This window comes from Rhipicephalus sanguineus, chromosome 10, assembly GCF_013339695.2.
Source record: "Rhipicephalus sanguineus isolate Rsan-2018 chromosome 10, BIME_Rsan_1.4, whole genome shotgun sequence".
NCBI classification, from domain to species: Eukaryota; Metazoa; Arthropoda; class Arachnida; order Ixodida; family Ixodidae; genus Rhipicephalus; species Rhipicephalus sanguineus.
In genome coordinates, this window is record NC_051185.1 from 25480921 (window position 1) to 25502841 (window position 21921).

At 47.7% G+C, this 21921-nt stretch overlaps 2 protein-coding genes across 4 annotated transcripts in view; both read left to right on the top strand.

The window, feature by feature from the left end:
* Positions 1 to 11556, top strand: part of LOC119407274 (uncharacterized) — a 114314-nt gene extending 102758 nt beyond the window's left edge. For both annotated transcript variants that reach the window (XM_049419573.1, XM_037674164.2), the window contains exon 3: positions 6014 to 11556. In XM_049419573.1, coding sequence (XP_049275530.1) covers positions 6014 to 6912 — 899 coding nt within the window. In that variant the 3' untranslated portion in view covers positions 6913 to 11556. The remainder of the gene's footprint in view (positions 1 to 6013) is intronic.
* A 5835-nt stretch (positions 11557 to 17391) lies between these two features.
* Positions 17392 to 21921, top strand: part of LOC119407278 (uncharacterized) — a 310646-nt gene continuing 306116 nt past the window's right edge. For both annotated transcript variants that reach the window (XR_005186664.2, XM_037674173.2), the window contains exon 1: positions 17392 to 17532. The gene's annotated coding sequence lies outside the window, so the exon portion shown is untranslated. The remainder of the gene's footprint in view (positions 17533 to 21921) is intronic.

The window sequence follows — 21921 nt, forward strand, 5'->3', positions numbered from 1 at the left end:
ACGTTTACGAAAAAAAAAAAAAAAACCTGACAGTTCGTTTTTGTTAACTCGCGAAGCCCGCTTCTGCCTCTGATCCCGCCACTGCACGGTACTAAGCTGTGGTAGGTAGTTCGAGAAGGCTCCCCTCTGGCAACCGCCCTCGTTGGAAGGAAGCCTCGATATCCGTGCACCGGCTCTTGCTCTCCTCGCCGATGTGCTACCGCAGCCCCCCCCCCCTCTCGTCTGTAGCCGGCGGCTGAATCGCATGCCTTCACGTGCGATCGTCTTGTTTGACCGAGGGCCTGCGCCGAAAGCTGGTCCTCTCTCTACCGCTGTGTGCCGGCGTACTTCTCTGTGTGTAGTTGCGTTTTTTTTTTTTTTTTGAAGCAGGGCTGTTCTGTTGCCTTTGCGATATCGCCGATGAAGAAAGTGGGGGAAATCGTCTTTGCACGGGACGGATTGGAGGTGAGGGGGGGCGGGTGGTATTCGCCTTGGTTTCTCCGGATAGGAGACTCCACGCAATGAGAGGCCTCTTTTATACGCCTTTTCAGTCTCGTTTCATCGTATCGCAGAAAAATAAAAAGTTGAGCGGGCGAGTCGTCTCGGGCGGGGGGGGGGGGGGCAGGTTTCGACATGATCGCAGTCTGGCCCGCTCGTTTTGTTGTGACCAACTTATTGCGGTTTATTTGTTTATTTATTTTCCATCTAAGCCGCGCCTTGCTGATGCTGCCTCACGAACCTGGCACTCGCTCTGTGTTGAGAGATTTCGACGCGGCCGTGTTATTTTTCTTTATCTTTTTTTTTTCTAGAAAAGCTTGCGACGAGAGGCGCGTTCGTCTGAATTTCTCGCGTCGCGTCTCACGATAGTGCGAGATTTCGAAACTCGTTTGAAGTCTAATCAATACAACTTTAACGAATACAATTGGTACGAACCCGTGGATGTAGGCGAGACGCTGCGCTGTTTGTTATTGTTTCGTGTTGCAGGGTTGTTTGCACTGCAGCATTCTAGTTGAAAAAACAAAACACAAGATAAGTTAGTTTGCAAGCGAGAGCGATAAGTGAGCGATGTTGTCAAGCATGTTTGGTCGAAGAGATAAGAGCTGTCATTGAGAAGGTTAGGCGAATGCGTGTGAAGTTACGTCACAGCTGTTTAGGTCAAAAGGGGTGAGTTGATGCTTTAGAAATAGCTTTTTCGGCTTAATTGCAGTGGTGTGAAGTGCGCCCGGTCTGCATACTACAACTTCTAATGTTAATAATCATAACAGTTGTGCATACTTCGTTCGTTTAATGACTTGTCGGGAGGCTGCCTAAATTCCGCTTCGACTTCAACCATTACAGTAGAGCAGGCATTGCAAAAGCACCATAACTTCACCCAAGGTTAAGGTGAATGTCTCGCTAAAGCAGATTCTATGTTGCAGCGCCGACTACACCGAATTATGCACGAAAGCCCGCAGAGCAATCTTTATTTTTTTTTTCAGGTTTGCTGAACTTGAGTTACTTTTTTTCTCATGAGGTTGATGGAATGCGGAGTTCATTACTAAATCCGCCACTTTCACTCCGCACTAGACAGTGTGTTGTTCTCATTCGCGCTCTTGCTTCGTGCAACATAGAACTGTTCCTGCTCGCCCCCCCCCCCTTTTTTTTTTCGCACTCCGTCACCGCATTATCTTATCAGACGCGTGATCTGGATGCGTAAGGCTTCGTGCAAGGACATCGCATTTCTGCGAGCAGTCCATCCACTCACTGAGGACTGTTTCTTTCGTCTTTATCTTAATCTAGCCAGATCTCTCTGGCTGATTGCTTCTCGATGCTTGTTGGGAGGGGAGGGCGCATCTCTTAATCACGCCTTCGTAATCTCGCTTTCTCGTGTGTTTTGTCGAGTACCATTTTGTTTAGCTACCTTCCTTCAAGAGGCTTCGCTCTTTCTTTTTTTGCTTGCTTGCTTTACTGGGCATCCGCATTCCCTCAATGCGGACACCCTTTCCACTTGCCCACGCACCTTTCATCTCTTTGCATTTACCCGTTTCTGTATTCTGGTCTTCTTTTTCTTTATTTCTTTCTTTTTTTAGTTAGCTTTCTGTTCGCATTACCACTGCCGGCATTTGCTCATTATTCAAGCTTACGCCTGCTTCCGATTGCTCTTCCAAAGCGCCGCTATTTTTTTTTCTTTCCTTTTCGGAGCGCAATCTGCGCACTCTCCCTCGTCCCGTCTTGCGAGTCTCCTTATATCTGTTCGCGCCACTGCGGGGAGTGGCTATTTGACCGATTAGCGAAGCTGCTGTTTCTTCCTGAGTCGGAGACTTATTCTACGACCCGCTTCTCTCCTTTTTTCTTTTAACGTGTCGTCAGTGTTCTGCGTTCGTTTGTGTATAACCTCGTCCAGCCACTCCATTGCCAGGCTGACTCCGCGGTCGCGTGTTTCGTCCGCACCCTGCTTTTGGGCTAGCCTCGACCAATTGAGCTGGTGTAGTAGTAGACTGTCGGAGTCGAGTTGCCTGTCCAGTTTTGTAGTTTAGGTTTCTTGTTGTTACGTGTTTGTTGACCGCACCCTTATCTTTTCGGTTCGATAAACAAAACTAGTTCCTACCGTTGCCGGGTTGTTCCTGGGTGTATTTCTCTCCCCCACCACCTTCTCACGCTTCGAAGTGGTCTCTCTGGCTTTGTGGGAAGGTGGACCAGTTTTGTTAATCTGTAATAGCTGTAAGACTTTGTTTGATTCGTCCGGGACCACCGCCGTTGACAGCATTGGCAATGACGGTTGATTTCGGTACAGCGTGTACCGCAATAGTTGAAAACGCGTTATGGTATTTCCGATCTCTTCCTCGCCTTTGTCCACTCACTCACTAGCTCCAGCATATAACTACAGGTGAATTTGAATTACACATATCAGGCGAGTTGCTCCACACATGCACCACAGCATAGAGACATCGCGTGCGAAACACACGGAACACTTATGGAAACATACGCACATGGGCGCGCACGCGATCACGCATAAACACAGAACGTACACAAGAGAAAAGCGCAGAAGCACGCACGTTTTGTTTTCAATCGGTGTGAGAGAATGCTAGAATCGTGTGGGAAGATTGGATAGCGGTACGCAGCGAAGTATCAAGTACTAATCAAGGTCGCGATCGAGGAGCGATTCCTCGCCAAAGTGTTCAGCGTACGTCAGTTGCTCTCGGTTTCTGTCGCTGGTGTTGAAGGGCGAACGTCACCCATCGGCAAGAAATAAACAAAAATGTCGTTAAAAGGCCCGATTTGTGTGCCGCTGACGTCACGTGCCGCTCGACATAGCGCGACTGAGTTTTTTTGTTTTTTTTTTCACCTTTCGCAAGTGATGCTTTGCTCTTTGGTGCCGCATTTTCGCGCTTCGCAACAAATCGAGAAGATCAATTCTGTTCCCGCCTTTCGGTCGCCCTTTTCCATTACCTTCTTGGAATGTCAAAATCGAACGCGTTAGCATACTAGTATAAACTAGCAACGGCGCCGGTTCGTGTCAATGACACGGTCTTTGTCGCACATCTACGATCACTCGTCTGAACTGTCGACGTGTCTAAAAAAAAAAGAGCGTAGATACCTGACGCGTGTCTGTAGGTTGGATCACGTATCGTAATGGTGGCTGGCTGTGCATTCGCCGAGCAAACCAGTAGCCGTGGTTTTGTCCGCGAATCTGTTCGTACGTGGTTTAATTGCTGCAGGTCTATCTACTTCTTTTCTCGCTAAAGATGGCGACCAAATAGACCGCTTTAACACACTGCACTGCCACGATTTCAAAGATAAGTTGTCGGCGATCTCCGTTGTTACAACGCATGATGAAAGAAACGTACATCTAAACAACTAGTGTTTATTCTAGCGGTAAACGCATCCTGATGTAATTTATTCGCCGTACCCCAACGCATCGAGAACTTGTTTTCGGGTCATTGTGCCATCTCTCAGCGGTAATCGAAAGCATAAGCCAGCCGATTGTGTTCCATTTAACGCTTTGCCGGACTGTACTTGAAAGGAAACGCCGGATTTCACCCAGGTTCGCTATAACGAGTTAATTTTTTTCTTTCGCTGTAACGACGTTTTTTTTTTTTTCACTACATTCTCCCTCGTATGAGCTGGTGCCTCAAACTTGCTCAAAGTTGCTTTGTGGCATCCTTCTCGCTGGCCACTTACGTTCTTTTCCCGAACCGTCGGCGTCTTGTGTTCCCGCCTCTGTTTTAGAACCCTCCGCCGCGTTCTTTTCCGTAGTGAGCGACCCCGGGTTGCTCGCGACGACGGGTCGAGGAGTCGTCGTCTGCGCGTGAACACTTCTTGTGTTTGTGTGCGTATGTCTCCGCGGGCTCACGCCAGTGTCTGGGCGTCGGGAGGCGAGACGGCGGAGCTCTATTTTCGATCCGTCGTCGTCTCAAGGCCTCCTCGTCTATTTGCACTGCGGCTCGCTGACTACTTCTACTAGCGTACTGCCGGATACTTCCAGCTCTTCGTTTCTCTTTGGTGACTTGGCTGTTCTTTGACTGGCCCGGTGAACGTCTCCCACTTGCTCCCTCCCACCGTCCTGCGGACGCTTACTCATTCGCGAAAAGGGTGCCGACACGAAAATTTCCTCCAGTGTTGCTTCAAATCAAAGCCGAGACCTCAAGAGCCTAGGAAATGTACTAGTAAGCGTGATTGCCCCTCGAAAAGTAATTGCAGCACCTTTTTAAAAGCTAGTTTCGGTTCCTACTGTACCCTGACGTCACAACACCCTATGAGCTTCTCGTCACGTGCTCGCCCATGGTGTCGTGACGTTTCGACGGCCGCTCTGCACCGTGGCCCCCGTGGGTGACGCACAAGCCGCCGTTTCGAACGTTTTTGGTGACGCGCAAGCGGCCATCTTAATGCTCTGGTACCTGACGTCGTCACAACTAGCCATACTGGTGCGTGAAGTCGCCATACTTGACACTGTAGCATTACGTCACGATAGTGTCGATGTCAGTTGGTGCACCATGCGATAATCGACTAAGTCAATATATCGACGTTTTTCTGAGCTTCACACTGGACGAATAAACCAGTCAAGAAGACGACAGACGAGGGAGACAAGTGGCACCCACAACCACTGTAACTGGACTCGTTTATTCGTCCAGCGTTACGTACCCACTGATCCAGAGAAACCTGACTGAGCTTCACACTTGCGCAGAGCAGTCTCTGTGTACAGGATATTTGTATCCTGTACACAGAGTAAGCAGCGAAATCTGATAAAACGCTGATGGACCAGTTTCGTCCTCGTTGAGTGCTCACGCAGTGCTGCTGTAAACTCGGTCATGGCGTAATTACTGTTTGTAATTAGTGCATTGTAATTAGTGCTGTAATTAGTACAACTAGTGCAATTAGTTTGTAATTAGTGCATTGGGTACGCTAGGCGTGCAGCCGCTGAACTTTTAGCTCACTGGCCCAAAGCTTTTGCTGGTGTCACCGAAAGCATGCTCTAGTCGGAAATGGCGACGTCTCGTCGCGCGAGTTCACAAGTCCTTGCGTTCTTGCCAAGAACGCCGCACTGGTGCGGCGCGCGGGCGATTTTCGGCCCGAAGGTTGTTCAACCTCGTGGTTGGGATCCTCAGGGTCTTTTGTCTACTGTCCTGGCCGCGTACCATTTTATTTTTCCCTTGTTCCTCTGTTCGCTTTCTGCTCATTTTCTCTCTAGGAGCACCCTCTGCTGCAGATCTCGTAGTGATGTCACAGTGCTTTTACCGTTGCAGTGGTTTTGTCAAGTTGCACGTCGCCTGTAGGTCGTTTCGGGAAAGTTGTCGAAGCGATTGCCTTAGCAACGGTTTATTTCAGTCATGTGGAATACTTGCCCACAGGCAGCTTCAAAAGCCAGTTCCGCAGACATTTACTGCGCCATGGCGGAAAATTTCTTTCAAGCGTAATTGCTGAGAAAGCAGCGAAAAGGAGTGTGCTGTATCTTGTGTAATTAGTAATGAGTGCTTTGCGTTACGATCGCCCAGCAACTTCTTTGATTCTTGGACGCCTCGCCTGACTCTCCGCGCATCTCTTTTGTCTGCTGCAGATGACGACGACGACGATGATGATGATGACGATGAGGAGGAGGAGCGCCAGCCGTCTGTAGAGCAGCAGGACGACGACGACGATGAGGACGACGACGATGATGACGATGACGACGACGACGATGACGACGACGAAGAGATCGACGTCGTTACCGTCGTCGGCGAGCGCCACCAGCGGCACGGCGCTCCCGCTGTTGTTGCACTTCCGGCCAACGGTGCCACCGCGATCCGCGTCGCCGGCGTCCGGGGCCAGCCGCGGTCCTCTCCGGCGCCGCCTGTCGTCTCCCGCATCACGTCCAGCGGCCGCGTCGTCACGCCCTCGCACAAAGCCCTGCACAACAACGGCCAGACGTCCCGGAGACGACGTCGCGGCGGCGTCACCGTCGCCGTGACTCCCGCGTCTCCTCCGAACGCCTCCGCCGCGTCTTCGATGACCGGCAAGAGGAAGCGTTCCCGGCAGTACCACCACCACCACCAGGCGTCCCAGCATCATCACGGCTCCCTGCTGACACACTCGAAGCGCTCGAGGCGTGAAAACGACGACGCCGGCATGGGCTCGCCGTCGTCCGCCCGGCGCGGCCACCACCCGCTGTCCCAGCTGCCACCCAGCGTCAGGCGCAACGAGCACAATACCATGGAGCGCAAGCGGCGCGACGACCTGCGCGTCGCCTTCCAGGACCTCCGGGTCCGGGTCCCCTCCCTGTACGACAACAAGAAGGCGGCCAAGGTGACCATACTGAACGAGGCCGCCGCGTACGCGCACAAGCTCACCAACGAGGCGTACCAGCAGGAGAAAATGTACAAGCACGAACAGCAGCGCCAGCAAATGCTCCGGCGAAAGCTCGCGCAGCTCCAGCAGCAGTATCAGCAGCAGCAACGGATACGCCACGGCAGGCGCTAAGTGAATGGAACTCGGTGGTGTCGATGGAACTCTGTGGTGCTGACCCACCGACTCCGCAGTGTTCGTCGCTGTGTTGGCACTGGTGACAGACGCTCCCCTGTCTTGAGGCTCTGTCGGACAGTCCTTGCGAGCCCGGAGCTTCTCTGCATCGGTGCCTACTCAGCGGCAATGGACCAGAGCCCACATCCCTGCAATTCACCGATGTCTGAACTCTTTGCGGAACTGAATGTCAGCCCTCCTCTGCAAATTTAATGCTTGGGACTTCTGTCGTGTGTGCTTGAATGGTTATTGGACACTCTTCAGTGTGATGGCAATGCATGCACACATGGAAGCCCACCCTATTATATACATGCGTTCGAACTTTGAAAATGGCTTCCTAGCCGACTGTGCAGCGTTTTGTAGCACGGGTAACTTTTTTTTTTTTTTTTCATGAATGTAAGGATGTTGCTTTGAAGTTGCTGTTAAAACCAGCTGGCTGCTTTTTAAGTCTTTAAGTGGAAGCAGGAGTGGGCTCTTGAGCACCGTACTTGCATTTTTTTTTAAATTCTTTAACCAGGTATTGGCTGCGTATTGACTGTGATCTAAAGAGTTCTGCTTATTTTTGCACGTAGGAGATAGTTTTGGGAAAAGCAGTTGGCAGAACGTGATTGGTTCTGTAGATTTTGGAAATTTTTTTTAAGAAACTGTTTTGAAATGGGGTGTAGTGTTTTATGCTGCGTTGAGGAAAGGGGGTGCAGCCAATACTTGGGGTTTCAGGGAACCTGAACAAGGGAAAGAAAAAAGGTGCAGGTTTGGTGCGTCTTTGTCGAAACAGCTAGTCCTATGTGGTATGTGTTTTGTGGTGTTTGTGTTGTATATGCTGTCTGTCTGTTTTTAAGTTTAGCTCCGTTCTTACTCTGCGCGCAGCTGCCTAAAGTGATTGGCAGGGAGAAATAGGTCTGTAGGGCTGCTGCTACAGAGTTCAAGAACATAATTTTAGATATAGATGTCCATCTATATATATTGCACATATAACCACCTACCTGTCATTGTTCGTGGGGGCCTTCTTACTGGTAATTGTATCATTATGGCTTTTGTATTTTTTTGTAGTTTTTGGAAACTTGTGCCTGTTGGTGTGCTTGTACGATGTGCTTTCACAGTAATTTTGGCCAATTGAAGGCTCATTTCAGCATTTATTCCTCTCCTTTCTTTTCACAACTGCCGCTCTTTAATACATTTCATTTCACACGGTGCTAATTGGTCTGAATAACCAGGCTCTCATACGTGAGTGGCACCTCGTTGCATGCCATTATGATGAGGCAGCTATAGGTACTGTTCATATGTAAAAGCGACCGAACTAAAGATGTACGCATGGTTGCCGGTACCTGTAGAAGTTGCTTCGTAGGCTTCTTTTCTTTTGCTTTGAGCTGCAGCTAAATCTGGTCCTCTCATTAACTGTCTGCCAGCAACAACGTCAAGACTTTACTTGGAGCATCCACATAGTGGGCGGCCATTTCATAGGTGGCTGGTGTGCTAGTGGCCGACGAGTTGATTGCTCCACCACAACCAAATGGCCAATACATATGCTGTCTGGTCCTGATCTCTTGCTAGAGATACCGTTGTGGGATGTGCATGTTGTTCACTACAGACGCTGAACTGTGCGTTGAGGACACTACAGTGAACAGTGTACATCTTTTTTTTTTTGCTACAAAAGAGTACACTCCTGATCGAATTGCTGCACACTTCAGGACTATGTTCTGGGCACACAGTTCAAGGACCACTATGCATGACTTGTGTTAAGCCACATACAGATTTGTGGAGCAGGATAGTGCTATGACCTGCCGCTCCGAGGGCTGCTCAGTTCAGCTAGCATTGCATAGTTGCGATGCCAGACTATGCAAGTCATTTGTAGAGGCAATTTGAACACAATACAGCGATGGCATACAACCCAGCTGCGGGGTACTTTGATTGGGTACTTTGGCCTGATGCAATGTTCACTTTTGATTGGATAATCATCCATTCCCTTTTCACGTCACTCATTTCTCCTGAATACTGTGTTTTAGCGCTTTCTTCAACTTCAGTGCTTGCAGCAATTTTTGGGCATTAGCTGTTTTAGTCTCGCGAGATGCGCTTTCATATTCTTCACAGCGCCATAAGTTCGCACACTGTTGTAGCTCTTGAAGCCATTTCTTTTTCCTAGGGTGCAGCTGGAGCTGGCTGCTAGTGCCTTCTCAATGTTGGCCTGGTGGCGTGGTCATGGGTTTGACTCCTTTGCTGCAAGCACTTGTGCGGTAGTGTACCTGTGGTTTTAAGTAACGCTAGGGGACTACCCAAGTCTCAGTCGTGTAGAGGTCGAAATCCAGTCAATCTTGGCCCCACCCAACATTGTTTGAATTGAAAGCTAGCCTTGTTCAGTGAGTTACCCTAACCAGGTCGAGCCCTTGTGTTTTCCATTGCCTTGTGACTCTGGGCAAACCTGTACTAATTTCATGTAATAGACTTTTTTTTTTTGGCATAGAAATGTGCCATCTTTTTTTCTATTTATGCTCGCAGTAATAGGCTATGTGAAGGTACCTACTGTTAGATGGTTTTTCTTGTATGTGTGAGTCTTAGTTTCTTTTATTGCCGCATATGTAGCCCCCAATGTTTAGCCTCAGCTGTTGCTCGCCCGCATTTATAGGCTTGTTCTCCATACAGTCTGGCTTCAGTATCAACCTTGTTTAGTCCGTGGCTGCCTCATGCATTCCTTTTCTTTTTGCGCTAAACTACCAGTGAACCCTTTAGTCTAAAAGAAGCAAAGACATTAGTTTCTCAACTAAAGGCTTTTCACTGTTGAGATATCTGAAATTCGGTCCCGGAGGTTGCAGCTCTTACACTTAATTCACAATGCCTAATTTTGCACGAGCACCATACCTACGCTCGCACTAGCTATGAAATTTCTCAATTTATTCTTGCCTGTTTAGTCAAGTCATTGCTGCACATTTGTCTTGGCACAGTATGGCTACACGGAGATGTTTGTTTTACATTCTGCGCCCTCTTTTATTTGTTTGAAATACACCCTTAAAGTTCCTACACTTAGATATAGCTAGTAATTATTAGATTTATATTTGCAGTGGGTTTGTTGTACATGCCAAGTGTTTTATGGTAGTATCGCCTATGGGGGACTACTTTTTACCCACTCGTAGTGAACCTACTAGGAAGGGGTATTTTTTCGCACATGCTACATTATTATACTAAGCCACATGTATAACCCAACCTTGCCAAGACGTTGTACCTTAGGATCACTGGCCTTTTTTTTTTTTCAACATTAATCGTGACACTTGAGTCTTTAGCACAAACTCGTTTGTATTCTTCAGTCGATATTGTGATACCGGGGAGTCACTGAAGGATTCAATTTTTCATGTACTATCATTGTGTGTTTGTTGCCTGATGATTGCCATCTTTTTTATTACATGGTCTCGTGATGGTTTGGAGCTTACGCTAGCTGATGCAAAAACTTGGAATTGTTAACCATCGTGAGTTGCTTTGAGTGGAGTTCAGTAGTCGAGAATGCGAGAGCAGATTGCTGCCACGTGCTGTTGTGGTTTGGATCTGGGACGACGTTTGTCTGCTTCCCACGGGTTGTCTATGGAAGGAGGCGGCTTCTGTTTTCTAAATTTCGCCTATGGCTCTTCACTCGAACATTTTGTGCGTATATTTCAATGCAAACCCCTCTCCTAATGTGTTAGTGTGGAGACTTAAGTGCTGTAGCAATAGTTTCCAATTTTGTGATGTAACCTTACCTTGGCCATAAGTAAGCGTCATGTGTGCACTTTTTGTTTTGTTTTTTTAATGGAAACATTCGACCACATTTTTTAATGCTTTGGACAAGCTGTCCTGGCTCTTTTTTAATGGTATTTTTTTCGTAATGTGGAGAAGCTCCTTCAATGCAAGTTTTTCTCGCACAATATGGTTCCCCAAAACGAGGATGCAAATGCAAAGGGTTTTCATCGTGTGCTGTGCCGTTCACATTGTGTCGTTTCGCTCATAGGAACTCTTTTTTTAAAACACACCGATTGTTATTATGCATGTTCTTGATTTTAATCTTGTGTTTCTGTAGGGGGTTTTTATTTTTAGACTTTGTGTAAATGTACGTTTTTGCCATATCGACAGCCCGGAATTTTTTTCTCTTTAGAACTGTCTCGCTTGTATCGAGAAAGCTCCAATTGATACCTTTCTCAATGCCTGTAATCCTCTACTGCCGTGCCTTATAGTGGAAGTCTGGAAAAAAAAAAGCATAGTCGTTTCATCGAACATTACCACTTGCATTTTATATATACATTGCGATATTATGTATACATACTATATATATATACCAGACAGATGACTTGCTCTTTCCCCATTTTGTAATTTACTGTTACACCTCAGCCATCATCATTACAGGATCATAGCTTTAATATTGGTAAAGTGAGACAGAAGCGAAACTGTGAACGTCAATGTTAGATTGCTGTATGTAAGGTCTTTTTTTACTCTTTCAAACCGAAGAATAGAAGGCGTTTGAGTCTTGCTATGAGGGAGCGTCTTTCTTTTTGTTTTGCACGCGCGAGTTTGATAAGTTATGAGTGCCAAGGAAGGATTTGAATAGGATTACGATGCAGTTGAGAAGCAAATTAAAATGTTGTTTTTTTGCTCATTTCTGTGTTGGTGCATTTTTCTTGGGCACATCTTGAGCTGCTGTACAGCACTCTGTAGATGCCCACACCGTTGCTGCCATATTCATTTTTTTGTTTTTGCACACATACACTATGAGAACATCGAGCACAAGCGGCACAGATAGCTCCGATGTCACTCAGTTCCGAAACTTGCCAAGCCTGTTTTTTTTTTTTTTCAGCATAATACCGGAATCTGCTGTACCGTGGACAATTAAGCTGCCTTGAGAAGTTTAGCAGTTGCCATTCGAGATAATTCCAGATCACTAATCATTTTAAAAAGATCATGGAATGGTTTTGTCGCTGGAGCCAATGTTTCGACAGCTGGTCTTAACATTTTCAGTTTGTCGTCTTGAGGAAGACAAGACTACTGTCGAAACGTTGGCTCCAGCGGCAACCCCTGTTCAAAAATTTTTCATCTCTTAAAGCCTTCATATTCCCCTGAGCGTCTATGATTGTTGAAGTTGCACATTGCTTATCCATGACTTGGCATTCTCTGCAGACTCTGATCACTTGATTGACCGCATTTAGGAAACACAATTGCTTTCTGCTGTTACTGTACTCGCTGGCGTAGCCAGGGGTGGAGTTAGGGTGCAACTTCCCCCGGAGTTTTCAGTTTTGCAATAGTATATACACGCGTGCACATGCAAATACACGTATGAATGTACGTAGTGTGGTTGAAACAATACCCCCGCCCCCTCCGAAAAAAAATCCTTGTTACGCGCCTGACCTGATTGCTGCATGTAAGTAAGGCACACACACCGAAGATTAGCGTGATAGTGTCGGCAAACGTCCAGAAAGCTTATGCCAATACCACATGTTAATTTACAGGTGGAATGTAATTGTGGCAGCATTCGCCCCCATACTTGACTGATGGTACGGCTCTTTCACTAATTATCGCTTCACAGCCGCATGACCAATAAAACTTTTGCAGGTCCCAATTCAAGCTTCCAAAACTTTTTTTTTAGAGTGTATTACTTTAAAAAACAAATCACTTAGCAGCAGTTGTACTTGTATCTTCCATGCACAGCTCAAGATTCTCTTCAGAATATGAAAGAGAAAAATGCAAAGGAAAGGCAGGGAGGTTAACCAGGTTGCGTCCGGTTTGCTACCCTTACGCGGGGGAGGGGAATATAAAGCAAGAAGGAAAGGCAGGACAACTAATACGCTACCACGAATAGCAGCGTTCACTGCGCATACCGAGAAGCACATGAAATACTGCTGTGGTGCATACTATGCTACGCGGCCTCCGGAGCTTCGGTTTACGGTATTGGCACATTACAGGGTTGAGGAATTCTGCACCAACAGCCGTTCGTTAGGACCCACATTTGGGGGCGACGTAGCCCATCCCCGTCCAGGAAGCAGGCAGCCTCATCTTAATTTCAGAGGTATTATAGATTATAATGCCTATTTGTGTCCTACCCGAGCTCAAGGTTTGGGAAAGGCGAACGAGCACGTAGTCCTGAGACTTTTCACTAACACGATGCTATGCCCCGCTATCGTGAAACATTTTGACCCTATGGTCAATGGCAGGTGTCAGTACTGTGGGGAAGTAGCTGATGCCTACCACATGGTCTGGATCTGTCAGCGTAATCCAGCCCCAACCATAAGACCACTCGATAGGACTGGGAAGCGGCCCTGACAGGGTTTTCAGACCTTCAGGCCCAGGTGGCCATGGTCCGGAGAGCCAGGCTGGCGGTTTCGACCACTGGGGTCCCGGACTAGGGATACCACCCAGCACTGAGAGCCGCACTGTGGGGCTCGCACCTCTCGTTAGTGTAATAAACGTTTTTTGACCACCACCACCCACCAGACATGATGTATCCTGCTGTCAGAATAGTAAAACGTTCGGATAAATGGCACGGTGTATTCGACGTAGCCTGCATGATCGCCTGCTGAAAATCGTGGAGGCCACATTGTTGATGAAATAGGTCAATAGTGAAGACAGCCAGAACGAGTAAGTCTCCTTTTGCCTCTGCGTTGTTGTTCAAAACGTGTTTGGGCGTCCCTCATAATCATATCGTGGTTTTGGGACGTGAAACCCCATCAAATAAATATATATATAAATAAATAAATAAATAAATAAATAAATAAATAAATAAATAAATAAATAAATAAATAAAGGGTGTGTGTGCTTCGTTCATGAGAAATGGATTGCCTAGAACACATCCAGTGTAGAGTTCCATACTAAAATTATCAGAGCGAGCCTTGGCGAGATCCAGGCTAGTCCTTGTACTACATGTTATTCACCCATACGTGTATGATGTCAGAACTTTCATACTTGCAGCAACCGCTGACACTAACGCCAAATCTTCCCTTAACCGTATTTTCTTGTGAAAAACACTATGGCATTTGGTACCTTTGCGTAAACACTCTGGAGACACAGAAGAGACCGACACCCGCGTTGCCGTGATCGAACTTCTTATCTTTATGGCGTGCTCACGAGCAGCCCCGCCTTCCGCCCGCTTTTTCCCTCGTCTTATGCGTAGCATAGGGTTTCGCGTCAACGTTTTTCCGCAGTAGACTCGACACACTCGATGCCGATTGGCTGTCTTCCCCCTGAGTCAAAAGTCCAAACAAGAGGCAAGCTCCGGGAAAATGGAGGCTTCGTGTGCATGAAGCCTTCCCCGCGTAACTGACGCTTCAGGACGAAGCAAACGCTTGGACAAGCTTGCGCGGATCCAAACCTCTGTGGAGAGGAAAGGTAGGGGGGTCCGATAGATTACTGCGATGACGACAGCAACTGATGTTTGCAGTAAAAGTAAGCACTACTAATAAAACAACTTATTTAATTTTCTGGCATTCTAAAAATACGGCAAACGTCTAGCTGGAAAGGACTTCGCGAGATCTTTGTGTGCCGTACACCGCCACTGAGCACACATACATCAATGTGTGTGTTTGTATATGTGCTTGCGCGCGCGGGGAGGGGTTTCCGTTTTGCCACCCCCCCCCCCTTCTGGATCCGCACATGAGACTGCCCCGACGAATGCGAGTTCCCTCGTTGAAACATTGAATCCAGCGACATTCTTCGTCTGACGACTTCTCATTTCTGTGTCAAAAGAGCACGCATAAACTCTTGGCTAAAGCAAAAGGTGGGGTCTATAAATTTGAGAGGAACCACGCTGGCATTCCAATTTCGAAGCCTATGACAAATTTCGTTGCTGCTGCATGATTTAATGAGCTCTGACCCGGACTCAGTTCCGTGATCTGCCGTCAGCTCATCGGACGTTTCAGCCAGCTTCTGCTTTCGTGACAGACTTATGGTTTTGTCCACTTTTTGCGATTGAAGTTGATTGTCACGAACCCTTGGAAATAATTTTGTGACGCAAGTCTAACCTCACATGCCTGGGCCCAGGGGGCCTGCTGCCATGTTGCCACGCAAGAGATCTTAATTAAAGTTCGTTTCGTACTTCATGGGCAAGGCTTAGAAAGCTGCAGAAGTACACCCCGTTTCAAACATCAGGTGCAACGCTGTCGAAGCTATGCGAGAGGTTCGGTCAGCAATACGCCTGAGTCCACGCGTCTCGCGCTTGGATTTCGTCGTTGTGAACGTGGCCTCCGTGATTGGCTCCGGCTGCGCGCCACGGGAACCGATTGCGGAGGCCATGATACGAAAACAAAGAGGCGCTAAGCGATCCAGAACAACCTATTGACAGCTGCATCAATAACGGGGCTTGCTTATTCCTTAGGCACAAAGCATCTTCATTTATTACTCAGTCTAAAAAAAGAAAAAAAAGAAATCGCATTACGGGGGTAAAAGCATTGATCTGTTTTTTGTGCGAACGCGTCTACTACAAGAAGTCTCGCTAGCTTCTAAAGCGTTGCACCTGATGTAGGATAGTGTATAGTGTAGATCGATAGGCCCGTTTCTTGCGTTTCGCAGAGTAAGCCAATCAATCAATCAATCAATCAATCAATCAATCAATCAATCAATCAATCAATCAATCAATCAATCAATGTAACCTTATTTTCATGAACAAGACATTGCTTTACAAGGGCTCTTTAAACCGATAGCCTAAAGTGACTAGTGGCCGGTCCAATAGAATATGCAACCAAGTATGTAAACATCAGCCAACAGGAAAGGAAAAAACAACGAGAAAAAAAATGATATACGTGCATGTATACACGCTTATACATGTATACTGTTGTAATACGCAGGTACTCATTAAAAAAGAAAACAATGAATATCAACTCAAACAATCTCTTCCAACATACACACAGGTTTACATGTTTTGAAATGACAGAAACAATGACTTGCATGCGATTAGTTCAAGTAAAGAAACGTGCCAAACATCTGTTAACGCGATGCCTCGCCAAGCATAAAACGCTTATAGGGTTCTTTTGGGAAAGAGTTCCAAGCACCGGCGTGGATCTGTGGTAGAATACGCGACTGCCACGCAGGGGGCCTATGTTGAAATCCCGCTCGACTCTAGATTTTTTTAAACTCATTATGCGCGATAGCGGTTACGGACACCGTCGGCGGCGCACAACTAGGCCAGTAAAATCGCCTGTTGTTGCGTTCTCACAGCAACTTTTGTTGTAAAACGCAAAAAAAAAAAAGTATCAGAACGTGTTGAGCTCGTAATGTCGCTTCAGCCAATTAATGCATCGGCATGAATCACATGAAGAAGACAGGCATGACGAAGGCAAATCATCTTGTCCAAGCATTAGCTCCAGCAATATTCCCAGTTGAACGACATCAATCCTTCATCATCCCCTAAACTTCTGGTTTTGCCCCACCACGGTGGTCTAGTGGTTATGGCGCTCGACTGCTGACCCGAAGTTCGCGGTATCGAATCCCGGCCGCGGCGGCTGCATTTCCGATGGAGGCGAAAATGTTTGAGGCCCGTGTATTTACGTTTAGGTGCACGTTAAAGAACCGCAGGTGGTCGAAATTTCCGGAGCCCTCCACTACTGCGTCCCTCATAATCATATCGTGGTTTTGGGACGTAAAACCCCAGATATTATTATTAAACTTCTTGTCTTGTCTGGCTTGAAGTTTGCACTTACCTCCTCGGCCCTCCTTCGAAATTGTCCACGAGGAGAAGGAAACCTACAATGCTAAGGATATCAGTTGTGCATTGTATCCTACCTTGCTTTGCCATGCAGTCGCACGCCCGTGTTGCCTTGTCTCGCATGACTATCGTGCGCGATCAACTGATTTCACTTCGTTTTGTGCGTTTTCGATAGCGGAAGTGGACATAACAACGTGTAGCCGAAAAGCGTGAAATCCTGATAGGCTAAGCTCTTAGTGCTGACATTGTCCACGTGTTTTACGAAGAAATAAGTGGCGAGGAGGAGATAGCGCCCGTGGGAAGGGTAGAGTGAATTTGAGAAAAAAACCACTCTCTCGTCTTTGAACTCGGAGTGGTTTAGGGGACCTTGAAAGCAGTCGTTCAGCTTCGATTACTGATTACGACTGCCGTCTCAACCCCAAGGTTCGCCGAGTGTAATAGCGTAGTTCTATGGCAGATTCAGAGTGAGTGACGAACAATACACGCTAAAATAATCGAGTATTTGCGGAGTATTAAGTCTGCTGCTCAACTACAATCGTCATCCACCTTTTTTGTGCGCCTTTCCCTGAGTTATCACCGCGGTACCGGCACTTCCCGGTCACGAACGGCGCGCGTGCAATCAGCGTGACATCCGAGTTTTCGAGAAAACGCGAGCGAGCGAGATGACGATTATTGTTCGGTGGCAAAAATACTCGCCTTTTTCTCAAATTGTGGAATGAAATCTGCCTGCCGCAATCGGCAGGGGGCGCCACTGGACATCCGCTTCCGGATGTCCATAGCACGACGTACGGACGTACGTCGCGCTATGGACTATTTGTCTTGAACTCGCGCGCATTCTGTTTATGTTTTGTGTTTCTTTATGACCCGCTGCGCTGTTACATGGAACTCAAGTCTGCATCGCTCGTCGACGGTGAGACCGGGAAGCGCCGACACGAGAGGTGGGTGGGTTTGGCTTTCGTGAACGAAACGTTACCGCGTGTGCCCTGCCCCGCCATGTTTTCGCATTGGTATTGGCTGCAGTGTGTCGAGGTTTGTGTAACGGCGGCGCGGATGCCATGTCTCGCTTTTATGACCCTTTTACGACATTTTGCCGACTAATATAGCTAGAAACGCCACAGGGCCGCCTGGGTACGGTCGCGCTGCAGTGACAACCGTAGACGCACGCAAGTTGCGCGAAGAGGGGAAGGGGGGGGGGGAGGTAATGACGTTGCAGAAGACGAACCGGAAACAGGGGGCGCTCTGTTCGTCAAGCTCCGGCCAATCAGCGGCTGCCGAAACGGACAGTCTATCAGATGTACACATCAAGAACAGCTCCCCGGGCTCTGAAAGTGAATCGATCACTTGCAGAGTACAGAAGCATAGCCTTTGTGATTGTTAGCGCGTTACTCGGATGAACCCTCCCCCCCCCCCCCTAGCACTGGACACCAAATCTTGTTTTAAGGCAACACTGAATGAGGAAGTGTCTCGTTGCGCCGTACGTCTTATTAAAGACGATGACGCAGCCGAGCTTAGCTTCAATAAAATGCGGCATGGCGCAGCGTTCTTTGCGAACACGGCCACCACGAGCGCCAAACGCGTCTTACCAATTCTATAAGGCTGTATGTAGCTCAGTAACAGAATACTTATATTCTTATACGAGCCCTCCTGCATATCTGCTGAATCTGATGTGGGAGTATACTGCTTCAATCGTTCTGGGCAGGAAAGAAAAATTTCTTAATAAAGCCTCCGTGCTACACGTGTCGAGTGATTTGATTATTTTTTGTTTTCGTTAAGGATCTTTTCTGTACGCGTGCGCGTTGAGATTCTTGCCTCGCACTTTTGCAAGTATCAATTCAGTTGAAGACCAGCGTTGTTAATGTTCTGTCATTTCTTCTCCACTCCGTCTTCTTTCAAGTTTTTGTTCTAATGCTGGAAAAGGCGTTACGAATACCACTACGCAGTTATTAGGGGGGGGGGGGGGCACCTAGTTAGATTATTAAGGCGAAAGCCTTAATAATCGAAAGCTCATCAAGCGCGAAAATTGACCGGCGTCCCGCGTCGGCGTCTGCCGTCGACGGCGCCAACAAGAGTGATGCAAAAGATCATCACGTGACGACGCCACCATATGACATCATCATGACGTCACAGATCGCCGAAATTTGTGACTTCATTATGACGCCATCGTGACGTCCCATGGCGTAGCGTCACATGATGTCGTCGTCACATGGCATCGCAACTTGGTCAAAGGTGTTCGGTCACGGAGGCAAGAGAGAGAAATAGAAGAAAAGGAAACGCAGGGAGGTTAACCTGGCGCGAGTGACCGGTTTGCTACCCTGCACAGGGGTGGGGATATAGGGGTCGGAAAGAGGACAAAGAGAGAGCGAGATAAAATGAAAATGAAAAAAAAAAACGCACACATGCACACACACGCAAGACGTTCCAGTCAGAGCCGTTCTGAGAGACCAGTTGAACGCAGAAAGCGCATTAGCGCCTGCACAGCCTTTTTCTGTGACGTTTGGTCCGGTCGATGGCGCAGGATTCTTTCTTCCGACAGAGTGAGGTCGTCCAACTTATCGAGCGCGTTGCAAAGTAACTGTCTCTGTGAACAGTACTGTGGGCAGTCGCACAGAATATGTTGAATTGTTTCATCACTGCCGCAGTGGTCACATGATGCGGTGTCGTCCATTCCTATGCGGCGCGCGTACGCGCGCGTAAATGCGACACCCAACCATAACCTGCACAGGAGGGTAGCGTCACGTCGGCGAAGGCCTGGAGGAATTTGAAGGCTGAGAGTTGGGTCCAGGGAATATAGTCGCGCATGTTTGAAGTGCGGCTCGTTCCATTGCGACGTGGTGCATTGACGAGCAAGCACGCGGAGCTTCCATGCAGCGTCAGTCCTAGAGAGCGGTATTATTATTTGACTGCTTTCTGTATGGGCTGAACGGGCAGCTTGATCGGCCCGTTCATTGCCGGTGATCCCACAGTGACTTGGAAGCCATTGAAAAGTTATTTCATGGCCTTTCTCAATTAAATGGTGAGTCTCTTCTGCAATCTGAAATACCAGTTGCTCGTGCGGGCCGCGGCGTAAAGGTGACAGAAGGGATTGCAGTGCCGCCTTTGAGTCACTGAAGATCGTCCATTTTTGTGTCCGTTCATCAGTAATGAAACGTAATGCGCCCTCGTGGCTTTTACGCGCAAACCTATGAATAACTACGGCGTATTCATCAATGGCCAAACTATACCGTATATTCGGTCGTACAAGTTTCTGGGTGTCATAATCGACAGGGATCTCTCATGGAGCCATCACGTATTGTACATAAAAAAGCGGTTGATCGGCATCTGTCATCTATTGAAGTTCTTCGCAGGCAAGACTTGGGAAATGTCACCAAGTGCTATGCTACAGCTGTACAGGGTACTTTTCCTCGGCTTCCTGCGCTACAGCTTGCCCGCGTTAACCAACGCAAGCAAAACAAGCCTACGAATACTACAAAGTGTTCAGGCCCAAGCGCTCCGAATTTGCCTAGACTTGCCTCTTAGCACGTCGACGGTGGCTTCTATAGCGATCGCCAGAGACCACCTCATCAAGACACATATTGACGTCGAAGCACTCAGGACACATATAAGGCATCTTGCTCGGACTCCCCGCCACCACCTAGCCTCTTTACCAGTAGACCGACCATGCACCTCTTTTTGCCGAACGGTAGCCGCATATCGCGAGTCTTTGCCAACAGGCTTCACGCCCGCTGCGAGACCTTCATTTCCTCCGTGGTGCCTGACTCAGCCTATCATCAGCCTGGCGATACCCGGCATCCGTAAAAAGGCAGATATGTCGTCACCGGCTCTTAAACAGCTCGCTTTGCTCCTGTTATATGAGAAGTACCGAGGCTCAATGCACGTATACACAGACGGCTCCGTTATGACGAACAGCTCAACCGCAGCTGTCGTAATACCTCTGAAAGCCACGACAATCAAATTTAAGACCTCTCACCTTACGACATCGACAGCAGCAGAGCTCGCAGCGCTTCTTGCCGCATTACGTCACGGAGGCAGTGCAAAAGCAGGCGTGGTGCCTCCGATCCTGGAGGCTGCGGAAAACCACGTTAGGTGCAGAAAGCTTTTGGAGGATGCCGGAGCAGGATCAATACATCGACTGAGAAGAAAAAGATGGCGTTCACCTTCCAATCGTCTTAGGTGAGCGCATAGGGGCCCTGTGAGTTTATTTTAGGTTCGATCGATGGGCCCACATGGTAAGACACAACCAATAGGAAGACAGCAGATAACGAAGCCAAGGAAAGCATTATATTTTAATGCGCACACCTTTTCTGACTTGCACGACTCTTAGCTCGGTGACCCGTAACGACGATAGTACACGGCACTCTATGCAGGCTAAATTTTGAACCGAGGTAAGCTTAACGATCAGAAATAAAGGCTAACCCACACTAATCGAGTGTAGTGTGCAACTATGCATCTTCCGTGTGAAGATAATTGAAATTTGCAGAGTCGTACTTGAAGTGGTATAGCGCATTACGTGGAAAGAAGACACGGCCGAGCAGACCGACACAAGAGGACAGAGCGCTCAATCTTCAACTCGCCCAATCTTCAACACTTGCAGAGTCAGTTTTCATTGCGTGCTCTTTTTCAAGCGCATGTAAACCCCAGCATGCGATATTGTCACGTAGTTATGACGGTGAAGAACGCACCAGTAAAGCCCATAAAAACTCGAAATCTTTACCGAGCGAATATATATCCAGGAAAACGAAATTGTCACGGTAAAATGATATCCACAATGTTAGCCAAGGCAAGGTCCAGCATGACGCTCTCGCTCATATAGTTTTCAATCAATCAATCAATCAATCAATCAATCAATCAATCAATCAATCAATCAATCAATCAATCAATCAATCAATCAATCAATCAATCAATCAATCAATCAACTTTTATTTCTCATTGAGAAATATAGGGTAACGAAAAAAATCGGCAGTACTGCAAGCTGACAAGGTTCCGGCCCCCTACAAAAAATTCCAGCAGCAAAATGAGCCACAGTACAAAAAAATTTTTGCGCTGCATGTAAAACATAACATCACATAGCTTATTTATCGATGTGCCTCTGCATTCTGCTGCCCACCACAATGTTACCGGCCATCGGGAGGCGAGTCCGCGACCACATTCCACACCGGAACTTCCTAATCATTTAACGGCCCTTTATACTTCAAGTAACTGGGATCTGAGGACGTACCCTTTATCGTTTTAGCTTAGGAATGTATGCGGCCAGTATAGTACGTGCAGAACGTTGAGGTAATTACTGTGTGAAGCGTCCTTGATCACAGTGTAACGTAACTTAACATGCA